General features: G+C 39.4%; 1 protein-coding gene across 1 annotated transcript; it reads left to right on the top strand.

The window, feature by feature from the left end:
* The first annotated feature begins 11,791 nt into the window (after positions 1 to 11,791).
* Positions 11,792 to 13,011, top strand: hamp (hepcidin antimicrobial peptide). The gene is made up of 3 exons (XM_008431066.3): positions 11,792 to 12,290; positions 12,393 to 12,470; positions 12,634 to 13,011. The coding sequence occupies exons 1-3, from the start codon at positions 12,204 to 12,206 to the stop codon at positions 12,736 to 12,738; spliced, it is 270 nt and encodes an 89-aa protein (XP_008429288.1). The 5' UTR covers positions 11,792 to 12,203; the 3' UTR covers positions 12,739 to 13,011.
* The last annotated feature ends 4,706 nt before the right edge of the window (positions 13,012 to 17,717 follow it).

Genomic DNA, 17,717 nt, shown 5'->3' with positions numbered 1-17,717 from the left:
CTTGCTGGTGGCCTTGATTGGTTGTGGTTCATTGTCCTTGCTCAGCCTTTAGAGAGACATTAAAATGTGTTATTTCTGTTGTGAATCTGAGGTTGACTTTCTTATGTTGCCTGGCTGTTAATTAGCACCAGAGATGAAAAAGTGTTGTATTTTAGGTGGGCTAGGAGCTAATTTAATTAATTTTCTCACAACTCTTCAACTGCAAGACTTTAGAAATTTTATTTATTCAAATTTAGTCTCAAGGGTGGTGCTGAATAAAGTGAGTTATAATTAAAAGAACTCGAAAGCCGTATTCTGATTTGTTTCGGCAAATCGGCTGTTAAAAAAACAAAATTTGTTCCTGCACTTTTTTGTCTTCCATCTCACCACGACATGAAACTTTATCCATCAATGGGATCATTTAAAAATGTGATCTCAATGGCTTTCATATTAAGCCCTAATTTAAAGACCGCAGGGATTTCTTAATGGCCTCTGGGACATTTACTGCAGCTGTAACAGTTCTGTAACTTCTCCAAAATCTATTAGAATTTATAGACTGAGTAATTGGTCATCCACTGAAAAACTGAGTCTACCCTCTGCAAAGCCCAGTCGCAGTTTCTTGCACATGTTTTCGGTCTGCTTAACATCCGCTCACTCACGGGCAAGGGACATCTCATCCAGGATCTCCTCACTGACCGTAAGTTTGACTTTCTATGCTTGACTGAGACTTGGCAACAACCTGATGACTTTTCTCAGCTCAATGATTCTACTCCACCGGGGTTTGTTTACATCTGTCAACCCCGTGGCACCGGCCGGGGAGGAGGTCTCGCGATAATTCACCGCGAGAAGTGGAAAGTCTCGCCGTTGTCTGCTCCCACCTTCTCTTCGTTTGAATCAACTGTGTGTCAGCTCTCTGGACCTACCCCCACCATCATCACAACCATCTACCGCCCCCCGAAAACTAACAGTGACTTTCTGAATGACTTTGCTGCTCTTCTCACTCACCTGTCAACCCTCTCACCAAACATCATAGTATTGGGTGATTTCAATATTCACATGGACGATGGCAATAGTTCTCTGACTAAAGACTTTTCATCCTGCCTCCAGAGCTTTGGTCTCCAGCAGTTCATCAATGTTCCCACTCATTCTAGGGGTCATGTCCTGGATCTAGTCTGTTGTTCTGGTGTTTCCCCCTCTGATTGTACAGCAGATGAACTTGCCATAACTGACCATTTCCTCCTCTCATTTAATATTTGTCTCCCTCTCTCAATCACTAAGCTTTCCCGTCTTATCTCCTTCCGTAACATTAAGGATATTAATTTAAATTCTCTCTCCTTTGGCGTCAATTCACTCATGGACAATATATACTCAACTCTAAATTCAACCACCCTTGATGACCTGGTCTCACATTACAACACTGGTCTTCACTCAATACTCAACTCTCTTGCTCCGTTAAAAACCAGATCTGTTTCTTTTGCTCGTTCTGCCCCTGGTTTACTCCTGAACTTCGGCTCATGAAGGCCAAAGGACGGCAACTTGAGAGGCTCCACCGGAAAACTGGACTAGTTGTTCATAAAGACATTTACAAAAATCACATATTACATTATAAGGACTGTATCACTCAAGCCAAATCCTTTTACTACACTGGTTTAATCTGTTCAAATGAAGGCTCCACCAAGTCAATATTCTCACTTTATAAGAACATCATTCAAGTTCCGGACTCTCTACCTTCATATTTGTGTTCAACTGATTTTTGTAATTCCCTCATGTCATTTTTTGACAGTAAAATTCTTAAGATCCACCAGCATCTCAGCTCACAACCCTCCCCTGTCCTACTCTTGAACTTTCTCCTCCAGCCCACTCCTTCTCTTCCTTCCAGCTCCCAACAACATCAGAAATTACAACCCTTATACACAAATCCAAGTCGTCCACCTGTCTGCTTGACCCCCTTCCCACAGTCCTGGTTAAAGCCTGTGCCCCATCCATACTCCCTCTTATCTCTGCCATTATTCACTCCTCTCTCTCCACTGGAACAGTTCCTGCTTCATTTAAAATTGCTGCCATAACCCCTATCTTAAAAAAACCTGGTGCTGATCACTATAATCTGAATAATTTCCGTCCTATCTCCAACTTGCCTTTCATCTCCAAAATTCTTGAGAAGGTAGTAGCATCCCAACTTCACACTTATTTATCCAACAATAACCTGTATGAACTGTTTCAGTCTGGTTTTCGTCCCCTCCATAGTACAGAAACAGCTCTCATTAAAATCACCAATGACCTCCTTATGGCAGCTGACTCCGGCTTGCTGTCCATTCTCATCCTACTTGATTTGAGTGCAGCGTTTGACACTATCTGCCATACCACCCTACTCAACAGACTTTCCTCTATTGGCATCACTCAGACTCCTCTAAACTGGTTTAAATCATATCTCTCTGGCCGCACTCAGTTCATTCGGATCAAAACCTTCTCTTCCCAGCCTTCCTCTGTCACATCAGGAGTTCCACAGGGATCTGTCTTAGGGCCCCTTCTCTTCATTATTTATCTCCTTCCCCTTGGCAATATTTTCCGCAAGTATGGCATTGATTTCCACTGTTATGCGGATGACACCCAGCTCTATGTTTCCAGTAAGCCCGCCTCCAACCTCCCACCATCTTCGCTTACTGACTGCTTGACTGAAATAAAATCCTGGTTCTCCTCAAATCTGCTTCAGCTTAACAGTGATAAAACAGAGGTTCTTCTCATTGGTACCAAATCTACTCTGGCCAAAATCAAAAGCTTCAGTCTTGTAATTGATAACTGTCCCGTTTCTCCCTCCCCTCAGGTAAAGAGTCTGGGTGTCATCCTTGACAGCACCCTGTCTTTCCAGTCTCATATTAATAACATAACCCGCTCGGCTTATTTTCACCTACGCAACATCAACCGCCTCCGCCCCTCCCTTACTCCCCATTCCACTGCCATCCTTGTTCACTGTCTTGTGACATCACGCCTGGACTACTGCAACTCCCTTCTGTTTGGTCTCACCCAGAAATCTCTTCATAAGCTCCAACTGGTCCAGAATTCAGCTGCCCGTATCATTACCAAAACCCCATCCATGCACCACATCACTCCTGTCCTGCAAAGACTCCATTGGCTGCCCACCAAGTTCCGCATAGATTACAAAATTCTTCTGTACACTTTCAAGGCCCTTTACAATCTCTCCCCACCATATCTTTCAAATCTTATTCATATTGCCATTCCCTCTCGCTCCCTCAGATCATCCTCCTCAATCCATTTCACTGTCCCCTCTGCCCGTCTCACCACCATGGGGAGCAGAGCTTTCAGTCGCTCTGCTCCCCAACTATGGAACTCATTACCACCATACCTTAGAAACATAAAGTCATTATCAAATTTTAAAACCGAACTCAAAACACACCTTTTTAGATCTGCCTTTTCCACATGACACAATTGGTTTGCCTGATTTTACATAGTTTTTATATAGATACATTGTTTTGTTTTATTTATTTTTATCTACTTTTACTTGTTACATTTTATTTGTTTCTGTCACAGTTTTTTTTATTTTTTATTATTGTACGGTGTCCTTGAGTGCCAGAAAGGCGCCTTTGAAATAAAATGTATTATTATTATTATTATAACCATCGAACTTTGTCACCTTTTATAAACACAAATAAGAATTACTGGGATTTTATGGACATCACTGAACGCTGAAGGATAAGCCTACTGACATTTATTGAAACATTTTAGAGCGGATGTTTTCTACGCTCCTTCACCCTGACGTACCTTCCTTGCGATTTATGTTTTCGCATCCACCTGAATAATGTGTAGTTGCGTCCCTGATGGCAACATGGGAAAAAGCTCAAAAGGCACGAATACTTCTGTAAAACAATGAAAGCATATCCATATTGCAGGCATTTTCACATGATGCCATCAAAAAAGCAAGTTTTTTTGTTTTTTTCTCCCTCAGGAGAAAGATTGCTTTTCAGATTCATTTTATTTAACCAACACATTACCAGGGTTTTCAGTGTTGTCATTGGATTTGAACCGTTGCTAAGAATTTTTAGTATAGTTTGTCTCGTTCGAGGACATAAAGTAGTTTAAATGAACTAATCACTGGTTAGATGTGTGACTTATTCGAGGTTTGTAAATCAAATCCAGAGTTAGCAAATGTGATATTTTTGAACAACGTTTCTAAAAGAAGGTGGCCTCCTCTTGTTAAACTGTTCAACGGGAAATAAACCGTCACATAATTTAGAGATCAGTCAATGACAGATTGACTGAAGTCAGATTTCATTTCTCCATTCTACTGAGATATGAAAATATTTGTGTTTCTCATTGAGAGCAGCAGTGGCTTGACCTTTTTATAAACTATTTTTTTTAGGGTTAACCACTGTTGAATGTACATCTTTTTCCCTGCTCTTCACTTCGTCTTTTTTTTTCCACTACCTTTAAACATACACAGCCAACCAGGCCGGCGTCTGTGTGTCGCCGGGTCTGTTTGAAGTGGATGATCTCTGATCCTACGTACTTCCCTGATTGGGACATACATGCACTCCGTCTCGCTCACTCTCATCTTTCACCGCAAGCTAAAAAAAAAAAAAAGATGACTTTGAATAAACTTGGTTGGGAATGTTAAATTAAACGCCATGCGAACAGCGTTATTTCCCAAATATAATATGAGGCAAGTACTAGGGAATGTGACCTTCACCCCTGGGTTCTGATAATGCACTTACAATTAATTGACATATTAATTGAAAGAGGAAAGCTTTGAGCTATGAATTGTTATTGCTGAAATTAATTTTAATTGGATTTAATGCGGAGGTCAGCGGTGATGATTTGCCTGGAGAAGGAACCAAAACTGTTGCAGCGAATGCTCTGTGAAGGTCTATCTGTGTTTGTGTAAAAACATATCTTTCCAAGTGCATGGTTGACTGATTTCTATTGAAGTCACACTGGCCAAAATATTCTACTGTAAAAGGCACAATTTTATGCCCTGCGGGCTTTTTTCTTACCTTTGTGCTTCCTTAGCAACAGGAGCGTGCTGTCGAGAGGGGCGAACTGACTGCTGCCTCAGGTCGGTTCACATTTCTTTCTCTCAAAAGTAATTTTTCTGGAAAAGGCTACAAATCCTTTTCAATCGAGTCTTGTATACATTTATTTTCTTTACCTCACCTTGAATTTATATCATTGGCATAAGCAGCAAAACAAGTGGGAAGTGAAAACTCCTCAGTTTTTTGAGGGTTTTAAATAAATGTCAATGTGCATTTTACAAAATATGCGCCGACATGCACAAGCCATGTGAATGCTTCAGAATAAAGAATCTGGCCTTTTATTAGACCGATTCTTTTGATCAGAAGAATTTCAAATCATCTCTACGTTAACATGATTTTTTTGTTTGTTTGTTTTAAGTTTACTGATTTGAAGCCTTGAAGCTAAACGTTAAAGATAATCGCAGCAGCCTCACAAAAAAGGCAGCAGATGTAAAAGTGTCTTGCTGTGAGAGAACGTTGCTCTAAAACAAGAAACTTAAAGAAGGTGTTAAAACAGATCCAGAGGATTTCCAAAGCGACGTCCAAACATCATGTAAGAACAAAGTGGAAATGACAAACTTAGTTGCCACTGTATTAGGTATTACCAATAAGTTCATTTATTAGTTTATTTACTATAGTGATGAGTGTGAAACAAATACGGGCTTCAAAAAGTGCTGCAAAAGTAATCCTGTTCCTAGCTTGACTTTCACAATCACAGCGCAGCAGCCCGATGCGTTCAGGCATCCATATAAGTGAAAAAGGCTTGCTTAAGTTTAAACTGTGAATGGAGAAGAAAGCAGATTTAACTGACTTTGACTTTTGGTGCCGGAGGGTCTGCTATGAGTATTTAAGAAAAAGCTCATCCATTGGGATTTTCCAAGTCAGCCGTCTCCAAAAAAAGAGAAAATACCCAGTTGTTTGGAAGAATGTGGGCAGACCGGTTTGAATTGATGGAATGGAAAAAAAAAAAGCTTGAATAACCACTTGTTACAATCGGGGTATGCAGGACATCCCTGGACACAACCGATTGACCCTTGAAACATCTGCACTACAGCAGCAGAAAGACGCACTGGGTGCCACTTTTGTCAGCAAAGAACATGAAACTTAGACTCTGGGTCACTAATTTTGTCAGTGTAGCTTAACATGCTCTATTGTCTCACCAGCTCCACAGTATTCACACTTACCATTGCAATGTCTCACCAAATTAAAATGAGTGCTACTTAGCCCAGTATGCCTAAATCTGAGACCAGAAATAATTGTCTCTTTTCTCCTCCTCCCTGCGCTTCTCATTTCTCCATTTATTTTTTTGGGGGGGAACAACCTGCTCTCCTTTCTTTTTCCTATTACTTTTGCTATTTCTCATTCATTCATGTTATGTTTTATTAAAATTTCTATTTCTTTTTACTGAAGCTGATAACTAAATCTGCTAATGTGTGTTTCCAGTGGCCTCTTTGCAGCCCTTTCTGTCATTTAATTCCCTTTAACACCATAATAGGCTGGTACCTATAAAAAGTGAATCATCAGGCCCATCATACTTATTCTGCATAGAGTTTGTTGAATTTCTATTAAGATGTCTGCTCCACTTTATGAATAGTTGCATTGTAAGCTAATGTTAAACTGAAATCTGGACAAATTTCGGATTCACTCTGCATGGTTTCGATTTTTCCTGACTTTAACACACCTGATTCAGATGACTGCAGTTCAGCAGCAAAAGCTTGTTAAAGCAGGCAGTCAACTAAAAGATGTGGCTTGAGAACCACGGTTGAGCAACACTGCATTAGAATAGCTAAGGGTTATGATGAATGAAAGATTTTCTCATCCTGGATGTGCAGGTGACTGTGCAAAGGCATCATGCCAGCCTGGACCAAAAACCTCAGAAGAATCTCTTTTCACCTTAATAAATCTATGCCGCTAAGAAGTGAGGCAATTCTGATGGAACTGCCTCAATACCTAATAAAAGGGCCACTGAGTATATAAGACCCGAGACTTAGGAAGGAACCAAAGATGGCAAATCCACACAAACGTGTCCTACTTAACAGTTTAAAGCAATAAGTTGAGCTTTCTTTCTTTGCAGCCACAGGACATGATGTACCTTGTCGTCATTGAACTGACCTTGGACTCATCTGTATCCCGAATTATTCTGGAGTCTAGAGACAGTGAGGCCATCTGTCTGACAGCTGAAGCCTGGGATAAATTGGGTCAATAGTCCAATGATCCCAGCACACCATCAAATATGAGAGAAACGACTTTAAAAAAAGAATCAAGGTCATCCAGACGACTTCAAACTGTTGCTACTAAGGATAGTTATGGAAGCTTCTGGAACTTGGTGCCAGCTTAGTTTTACCATCATTTGTTTATTGTTTTTCATCTATTTTCACTAGCCGTTAAGATATTTGGAGATCAAACAGAACAGTAAGAGTTGTTCTAACTTTTCTCCAAAGCTATTTTTTTTTTCAGCTGTGTTAGAACTTGCGGATAGAATCGAGAGCTTTTTTTTTTACTGATCCACCAGAGACTTGTGTTTGATCTTGAGCCCTGATCAAAATGGCAGAGTAAACTGTTAGCACATGTTAAAAGACATGTTTGACTCCAATTTGAAGCTTAAGAACATACGATTTGTATCTCACCCTTTTGATCTGATATCAAAGGGATAAAAATTGAAAATGTCACGGAGCCAAAGTGTATCGGAATTCGTGATCTCCACAGCGGCTGCAGAAATCTCAGCTTAAATTCTGATTTTGAACAAACCAGAATATTTAAATTTAGTGTCTATAATGATCAACATAAAGGCCTCTGCAGCAAGTAAAGAAAAAGAGAACACTGCTACAAAATGGTAGCTGAACTACTATATATAGATGATGTGCTATCTGGATCTGCAATTGTTTTCTTGACAAAAAAAAAAAAAAAACTTATCTGACAGGAATATGGTGTAAGAATGGTAGCCCCTTACTGGAAACACAGAATCAGATGAAGTGAGTCATCTTCCTTATCCAAATATATTCTATGCAGAAAATATAGTTGAACGAATATTATAGGAAAAAGGTCAGACAAACCGTAAAGGCAACCGATGATGTTTTTAGTTCCCCAGGTAATAAAAAGTTTGAGGTTTTATTTGTTAATTTTTGTTTTATCATGTTTTTTTCTCCTTTCTCTTTTCTTTTTTTTTTTGCAATCCATAAATCAATCTATTAACCACTGTGTATGAGTATTTCTGTTTCATGTTATTCTTGATAATTAGCTGCAGCAGCGACTCCACTTGTCTGCTGAAGCCATTTGACTGCATCTCTATATTTTTACTTTTCTTCCACACCTGATGTGTAGCATTAACTTGAACTGGCTGCTGTTGGAAATCTAGACAGATATATAGTTTGAGCACTGAGACCAACTGTGACTTTTGAATCATATTACAGCAGCTTCGTTACTGTTGTGCTGTCAAACCATTCATGAGTAAAACATAAACTGATTTTGAATCCCTGGGTTACGTTCTGGTTTACACGTTCTCCAAACTACTGTTTCTGTTCATGTTGTAATGCCGGAGTTTAGAGTTCCTGGCGTGACCTTGTCACCCTTTTGGCTACTTCAGCTTTCTCATGTTTCTCAATTTCACATATGGAAATGAATATGATGTCTAAGATACAAGGAAAATTGGAGAAAATGAAGACAAATCCCTTACAAACACACCAGACAAGCTTTTTTTTATTTAAATACTTAATGTAAAGTGCTTGAAAGTTGCTTGTAATTTTAGAATACTTACTGATAAACCCCCCCCCCCCCCCAGCTTTTCTAATGTTTTTTATTTTTATTTTTACAATTTACCTTGGGGCTTAAAACTCTTAAGTAGCACCCTCTGCATGAACCAGTATAATCAAAATGCCTTAACTGCTCCATAAGGAGTAAATTATAACATTCATCTGTCTAGTTTGAATAAAATGATAGCTGACCGGAATAATAAAAAATATATAAGTAAAGCATTATACATTTTAACACGCTAAAAGGGTGCATTAGACAGGGATTCTAGTGTTAAATCATACATCAAGAAGCTGAGTAGTATAGCAGCGGTCTCGCCACTCTAACATAATGTCATGCTGTGGTTGTTCATGAGGCTGAAAGATCTTGAAAACGTCATTCAGGGTTTTATTGGCAGCAGTCTGCAATTATGATGTACTTTCAAGCTTGAAAAAAAGGAAGGAAGGAAGAAAAAGAGAGAGATATAAATACCTTTTTTATTAGTCATCAAACCATTGATGGATTTAAACTTTATAATCATATGTAGAAATGTAAAAGAAAGCGAGAACTAACTTAAAGTTTTATAAAATCACACTCAGCTCATAATCTTTAAGCCTGCTTTTGATTTGAATGCGTATTTGACATGTATCTGACTTTATGATATCCTTTTACTTCCTATGTCGATATTTTTATGCAGCTATACGTTCTGAAGGATTCACTTCCCATTCTTGTTCAAAGCCATTCAGACTCTGTTGTATTTTGGGAATTCCTGTCAAGACACTGCAACATTTCTCACGTTCAACTACATGTGGGGAAATCCCAGCAACAATTAGCAAACTCGTGAACTCTATGCTGCCCCCTGGATTTAGAATGAGTCATTACTTCTTTAAGGTTTGCTGGGGGGGAAAAAAATAAAAATAAATCACTATTTCATGTGGGGAAAACAATGTGTTCTGTTTGTTCTGGGATTCAGGTGTTAGTGATGTGTTTATGTGCTGTTTTTAAGGAAAGATAAACGCATGTAACAGTGGCTGGTACGTAGAGGAGGGGCGGCGGACAGGGACATGAGTAGAGGACATAGATGAAACAGGGACAGACGGGGGCAATGCCCTCGAACAGGAGAGAAAAGGCGGAGTGGCGCCTGCTGAGGTGAATCTGTCCGCCATTCTGGTGCCTGGTTTTGTTTGGACAGCAGGTCGCTGATGATAGCCTCATCAGAGAAGCTGGACTTTCCTGTGGAAGTCAACAGTATATCCGTTTCTTTCTTGCTTTTTCTAGTTTACCACACTCAAGACACCCTTAATATACATATATGTATTTTTTGCCTTGCTGCAGTTAAAAATGGTCACAATCACATCACATGAGCTGAGTCACGCTCTATGAATCATGCCACCCAAATGTTTCACATAAGTGGACATCATGCGCCAGTGTAAACAGCGAATCAGAACCCTCTCTGTTGCACAGAAACAATATAAATCTCTGACAGCGGTGACAGCATTGTTGATTCTCCCTGAGTGACTGAATGCTACAAAATGATGGGCAGATTCCAACAGACATGGAGCCATCCCTGACTGTATTTGTTGACACTGACGATGTGGTCACCCAAAGCAAGCACGTGGGCCAGCGGGGTTATCAGCGAACGAGACAGGCTGACGCAGAAATCCTGCAACATGTTGTTCCTTAATTGAGTCGGCAGAGGCGGTTTGGAAAAAGGCTTTGAAGGTATAATGAGAATTCAAATGGTCTCTGATTATTATCAGCAAGCACGGCCCACCGTTTATCAGTTTGCACCTTTGTGTTTTACCGTTATCATTTTTAGCTGCATTGACTCTGCATTAATTCACAACCTGATGTTGTTGGGGAGGAGATTTCTTTCACTGAAAGGTTAATTAATCTCTAGTTGTTTGTCACTGCCTGGCGAATATGAGTCAAAATAATTGCGATGAATTCAGAACAGTGGCTGTTATTATCACGATTTCATGGTTATTAAACAGGCCTGAGCTCTCACTGCAGGGCTGCAACTGATGATTATTTTATCAATATTTTCCCTGATAAGGGAATATTTTAATCTGTCCCTGCTTCCTTTGTCTTCAAGGAAGCAGGAACGTGTACCATGAGTTCTGCTATGTTCTTTACTGCTTCTTCCGCAAAAAAAACAATTTCTGAAAATGTAAATAACTTTTGAATAGCCAATCTGAAAACACCTCTTACGACGTTTTTTAATTAGCTCTGTATCCATTTTTAACTATACAATAAACTGTAATACACACACCTTTTTCTCACATGGATATTTTACCTCAAAATCACAACAAAGTTTTGGTTGGTATGTCCTGGCATTTCTTTGGGATTTATGGACTAACTAACGTTTTTGATTAACATTGCGGGATATTAATAAAAAAATTACTCAGAAAAAAAATCGACTTATTTCAAATGTGGTATAGATGTTCATATTGCCAATGGCAAAATTTTGATTCTGTGAAGATTTTATAAGGACTCATCTTTTATGTCTACAGCCTTTAGCTTTGAAATCTGGTCTCAGTTAAAAAAAAAACCCACTGATGTGATTTACAGTAAAACAGCTCAAACATTCCAATTTTTCTGCTGCTTGAACAGAATATGCCTAATTGTATTACTTTCCTCATCTTTAACTAATACATATTAAAACACCTTGACTCCCAAACGGAGCTTTTTAATCCTGACTACCAGTCGCTGCTCTCGAAAGGATTTAATTTGGTTCAACTACAGGTTCCCACACATTATGCAAAAACTGAACATGTTGAAAATCAGGGCTAATTAGTCCATTTGAGAGGTTGTAATTACATCCTTTAGACTGAGCTCTGGATATTCCAAAGCGGCCGGTTCACTGTCATGAAGGATATCCCGGGTCGAAATGAACGCGGCTCAGTCATCCATGCAATAGAATGACCTGTGCAGTGTCAGCCTTTTGCTGGGAAAACTCCACTGCTTCTGTAAGATCTGTTCTATCAATAGCCTCTGTTACTGAATACATATTGCACATATATGTGTATCATTGTAAAAATAAATATTGTTCAAGTGTGGAATTACATGCTGTCTCAGACAGAGACAAGACAGACATGAAAACAAGAGATAGCTTGGAGAAACCCCCACTAGTATTGCAGAAGTGCAGAAGGATGAAGAGGAATGAGGAGGTCAAAACTTCCCCAGTGGAGTTGGGTAACAGCTGCCAGGAATGGGCAGGGCTTCCAGCTGAGATGAGGCAACACCGGGCCCACGAGTGCATAAATACCTACGCTCTCTGCATATTCAACTCGCAGATGCGAGGAGAGCTGAAAGGATCGGCCAAAGATCTGAAGAAAGCCAGCTGAGAATCGGCATCCGTCTCTGAAGCAAAGCAATAATTCAGGACGCAGTGGTGCTCTGCGCTGGCCTGACACCCATGCGAAAGAAGACCCATCAGCTCTAATCTTCAAAGGATTTATAACCTCACCCAAAATGAAGGCATTCAGCATTGCAGTTGCAGTGACACTCGTGCTCGCCTTTGTTTGCATTGTGCAGAGCTCCGCCGTCCCGTTCACTGGGGTAAGAATTCAACTCAAACTCACCTCTCTCCTGCTCGTCAGCTCCAAATGTTTTGTCAGGAAGGATAGACGTGACTCTTAAATGTGCATAATTCATTAACAGGTCGGAGAGCTGGAGGAGGCAGGGGGCAACGACACTCCAGTTGAGGCACATCAAGAGGTGTCAATGGAATCGTGGATGGTATGTTCAATTGACTGAATGAATTAAGCCAATTACCACGAGCAAATTAAAGTTTAAGTGGATGCTGTATTCCCCACGGAGCAGCCTTGTCCTCTCTCAAACACAGATAGAGAAGGAAGTGCTGTTGGTGACACTTTGCTCATGTCTCTTGTCTTTCACACAGATGCCAAAACATGTCAGGGAAAAGCGCCAGAGTCACCTCTCCTTGTGTCGCTACTGCTGCAACTGCTGCAAGAACAAAGGCTGCGGTTTCTGCTGCAAGTTCTGAGGGTCACGAGCGACGACCACCACCTTCTAATTTATTGTTTTATTTTTTCAAAGACCCCTCCTTTCATTGCATTTTATAAAATACATTGGGTTTTTTTTAAGCAAAATGATTCCTGGAGCAGCATAGACAAATTAAGTATGTTTTCTATTTATTTTGCATACTCCAACTTTTTAACTTTTTAAAGGAGACACATTTCTCACACTTAAGGATCGTTTCCTTACTGAAAATGATTGTTTTGTGTTGAATAAAATACATCTGAATCAGCTGCCAAAAGAGTTTCATGTCATTTATATTGAGTCAAGCAACAGAAACATATCTTTGCTAAATGTGCTTTAAATAAATAATGTCAGTCTGACATTGATCTCCAAAGTGCTGGAGAAACCAAAAGCTAGAAACAGAGAGTTATTACAGGTACACAGGTTATTACAGTTAGACGCTTGAAGACAGCACACAGACACACGTCACATGATTATAAAGCACACTGGTTTGCAACCGTAAAGTGTATTTTAATCTGAGATACATCTGTGAGAGTCTGCACATGTTCAATGCAATCTAATGTCTTTGTATCTATGATCATGTCAAACCAAAGACCAGGAAAAAAAAAATCTTTTGTCAGACATTGGACGTGACATGTTTGAGCAAAGACTCTCTTAAAAGAGTTTTAAAACAGAAACAGTGTGAGGGGAATTTAATGTATGTAGCTTTGGAAAGAGAGAGAAGGCATTGATCACTGGATCTCCTGCCGAGCTTTTATCTGATATCAGGGCCATTCACACCTTGGGGCTTCAACAATTTTCAATTTCAGCTTGAAGCGTATTGCTGGGGCCTCTTTGATCAGTCCTTCAGTTCGCTGCTCACATACCTTGATGTTTATGGTTTCTTTATTGATTGTTCTAATGCACAGACGATGTATTTATATATTCTGATGGCTGGGAAGTGGTTAGCCAACATCCTGGAAAGGGTCATAAGAAAGAGATTCCCACAGAAAGCCGTCCTCCCTTCCTCTGCAGACTGAATGACTGAATGACTGAACTCTGTTCCGCTTTTGTTGTGAGGCTCACATTTTGTATCTCTCCTTTTTGGACTTTGTTACAGTGTTAGAATCTTTTGATAAGAGAAGAACATTATGTTGCTTTGAGCCAGAATTTAGTGATATAAATAAAGTTTGACTCATTTGGACAGCCTGACCTTCTTTGAAAAGAATAAGTAGCGAAGAAAACATTCTGTTTCCTGTGTGTGATTAATTCTCATTCACTGATCCAGCTGGACACATTAAGGTTTTTTTTGTTGTTTTTTTAAAAATAATTTTTATAACAGCTATTTTTCCAAGCACATAAAAAATGTATTTAATTGTTTTGTCATTTTGACTATTAGTATTAGTGAGTAGGCAACAACTGTTTACAAAGAAATATTTTGTACAAGAAACTAGAAGCAATATAATAACACAGCATCAAAGTAAATGGCCAAACAAATAACAACTATTAGTTTTTGTCCTCTAAAAAAATAGATAACAAACACTATTTAATATAAAAAGTTATGTGTCAGGGGGGTGTAGTGGTGGTGAGGAGTGACGCAGAGAGACCCAGGTTATGATGATGATGATGATGATGATGATGATGGTGATTTATTGATGAAGCTTGACAGTCCAGGACAGGCAGCACGGCAGCGGGTAGCACTCAGCTAATGCCGGTAGCAACTGACATAAACGAGACTGAAAAAACGAGCTGATGCCGACACAGGACTTAACAGTACTACTGTGCCGACAACGTAGACGAGCGGTAGACAATAGACATTAGACAAGGACCCGACGAGGAACACAGAAAACAGGTGGGACTAAATACACATGGGGTAACCAAGGGAACGAGACACACCTGGGAGACAATCAACGGGGAAGACGCAGAGACAGGATTCACAGGGAACAGGAACCACACAGAAAAAAACTCAAAAATAAACACACAAATCATGACATTATATATATATATATATATATATATATATATATATATATATATATATATATATATATATATAAATTTACTTCAATGCAGGTTTTCAAAAAAGTACAAAATATTTTTTAAATGTGTGGAAGGAAAAACTATTATTGACTCTTATTACGTGTGACAGGAAGTGAGTTTCAAGTACATTTGTTGACTTTAGTGAGCAGCATTATGCGTTTTCACTGAAGATGGTGTAAAATATCAGCTCAGTATATTGTAGCAGGAAGAAGCCTGCCCCAATATTCAAAACACCTGGCCCTTAATCACCTCACGAGGGGCGGAGAGTATAAAGGCAGACTCTCTCACCTGGTTGCTTATGCTGGCATTTGGTCACACGTCATTGGGAAGGTCACTTGGGTAGCATGCAGGTTTAAAGCTCTAACGTCAGTAAGTAATGTTTCTCCTTTGGCATAAGACCTACAAATTCAGTATTTGACTTGAATTGTTTACATCTAGAAAACCACTGGAAGCTCTTGGTACTGGGGTGTGACTGTAATTCACCCTCCCCAGTGCAGTTTGCACATAAAACTGGTATGTATTGTTTTATTGCACCCATACAGCTCCATAACACCAAAAATAACTATTATTTATATATAGCACATATTGGAAAGCTGATCCTCCTGCTGTGGGTTGGAAAGGATCTTCTGGGTTGGGGTGAAGTCATCCAGCTCTGGTAGGTGACAATGGTTTCCTCTGCCTTCCATCTTCTGTAAATCACCTACTAACCTTTTGATTTAATTCCAGCTCTGACACTGCTGCAGCTCACTGGAGACCCTGATGTTTTGTTTCAGTGTTTTCTTTCATTTTTTTTAGTTTATCTTGTTTCATTGGTTGACTTTGTTTCATTTTTGCAACTGCTTTGTTTAATCTGTTTTGTTTCTTTAGTTTTGGGTTTTCTTTGGTTTGAATTTGTTACTTTGGAACATTCTATTGTTTTGTGTAGCCTCCAGCCTCGCTGCAGGTAGCAGCCATGGATTGTTTTAGACTATTCTATTAAAGCATTGATGATTTTAATTGGTTATGTTGGAGGTAACCTCATTTTAGTCTTTGACCAAGTTTAAATTGTGTTCTTTTTGTATTTGCTTGTTTAACCCCACCCTCTTGTCTCCAGGCTGAGAGCTGACGGTAGTGGGAGGGGCCTCCTGGGGGACTGGAACTGTGTGTTGGGGTTTCTTCACGATTGAATGCCTGTTCACAAGTGTTTGAAGTGATTTATTTTGGATTTATACATTTATTTTAGGAACCAGTTCCCATTTGGACCGCCCTTCCCCTGCTGGTAGGCCTCAGTACTGTACAATCCCTTCCTATTGTGTTCCTTATGTTGTGATTGTCTTTTTTTTTTAACATGAAACAATAAATGTAATCCCTTTTTTTTTGGAAAAGTCTTGTTCTCTCTGGTCACAAACCTCGAGCCTACTGGCAGTGTATTTCCTTGGGTGCAATTCCCAAGGTGGCGTTGTTGACAACTTCTGGTTACCCTGCAGTGAGGAGCAGAGTACCAGACTCCTACCCTAGTGTTGCCACAATCTCAATATCAGTCATGCACTATTTTGGCCAAACTTTTTGGGTTAGTTGCCTTTAATGTGTTATTGGTCCTCAGTTATGGGAATATTTGACTTTTCTTTTAAAAGAGCATCTATGAGTTTAGTCACTGTTTGACGGGAAGGTTTGGCTCTGCTGGTTTGGTATCAGAACTCTGTACCGACAAGGCTGCTTCGTCTGCATCAAACACCCATTCATATCCTTGTGGACTGGTCCAGAGTTGTACTGGAAACAAAGCAGCCATGGTGGTGGTCAATCCAGTCCACCAATCTGCCTCAATGTGTTTTTGTTGCCACAATATCTGAAAATGCAGTGATCTCAAACATGACTCATGTAAAATTTAAGTGAACTCTAATGGAGAACTAATGTGAAAACAAAAGGATAAAATGTCATGCTTGAGGAAACTAGATATTCTTATTATTCTGTTCTATAAACCAATGTCTTCTCCGTCTCTGGGTGGCATACATAGAATACAGTAGATTAATTGTTAGGGTATATTTTATTTGAATAAATTTAAATGGAATAGGAAAATAAACTGACAGTGATATTTTGTTTTACGCAGGAGTGACTGTGATGTCAGTTTGCTTGATTTTAAATCAAACTGGTCAGTAAGTTTAACATTGGCTCGGGAAATGGGTCCACTAAGAACGTGCACCTTTTAGGATCTGTGTGATGCATATTTTCAAAGTACCTCAGTCAGCAATTTACCATTTATCTCTGAGAACTTGTAAAGAAATTTGGCAAAAACAGTCATAGGGTTTTTTTATGTTTTGATCTCAAAAATTGCATGATGGCCTTCTTAGAGCTAGTTCTTGGAGATAATGGATAAAAACCATACTGTTTTTCAATAAATCATGTGCATAAAAATTCAGACCAGTTTTCAAAAAGGTTTTCATGTTAGTAATATTTAAAAACAATCTGTAATTAATTTAAACTGGAAATTTAACCGAAAGCCATGCCAGACATGTTGAACGTTTTTGGACAAGAGCATCTTTATTCTGAGATTTTCACCAGCAGCTATTTTCCAAAAGTTCATCCAGAGGTCTGTTCATCGCTGAGCCGCATCACCTCTTCTTTCAAAAATAATGCCGGAGTGAGGGCTGATTCCACTCAGCAATTTTGTGAAAACAGCAGCCTTTGATCCACAAGGATACACAGGTTATTCATGCCAATTAGATTTTAAACTCCCTGATAGTATTCCACTTTATCTTTGTTCATGTGAAATTAGCTCAAGTCCAAAAAAGCAGCAACACATATTTTTTGGTAGAGAATGCTGGGTACAGATGTGAGATTGTGCCCAATAACAAGACTTTAAAGACGTACTTCGATGCCGTGCAGTGAATTCTGCCTGCTCTTAATTTATTAACAATAGAGCCTCTCAGTACTAATTTTTCAATTTCAGAGAATCAAATAATTGCTTCTCACACTCTACATGTTAGG

Source organism: Poecilia reticulata, chromosome 16 (assembly GCF_904066995.2).
Source record: "Poecilia reticulata chromosome 16, P_reticulata-male-v2, whole genome shotgun sequence".
NCBI lineage: Eukaryota > Metazoa > Chordata > Actinopteri > Cyprinodontiformes > Poeciliidae > Poecilia > Poecilia reticulata.
Note: the sequence above shows the minus strand (reverse complement) of the source record. Positions and strands in the feature narration are given on the sequence as shown.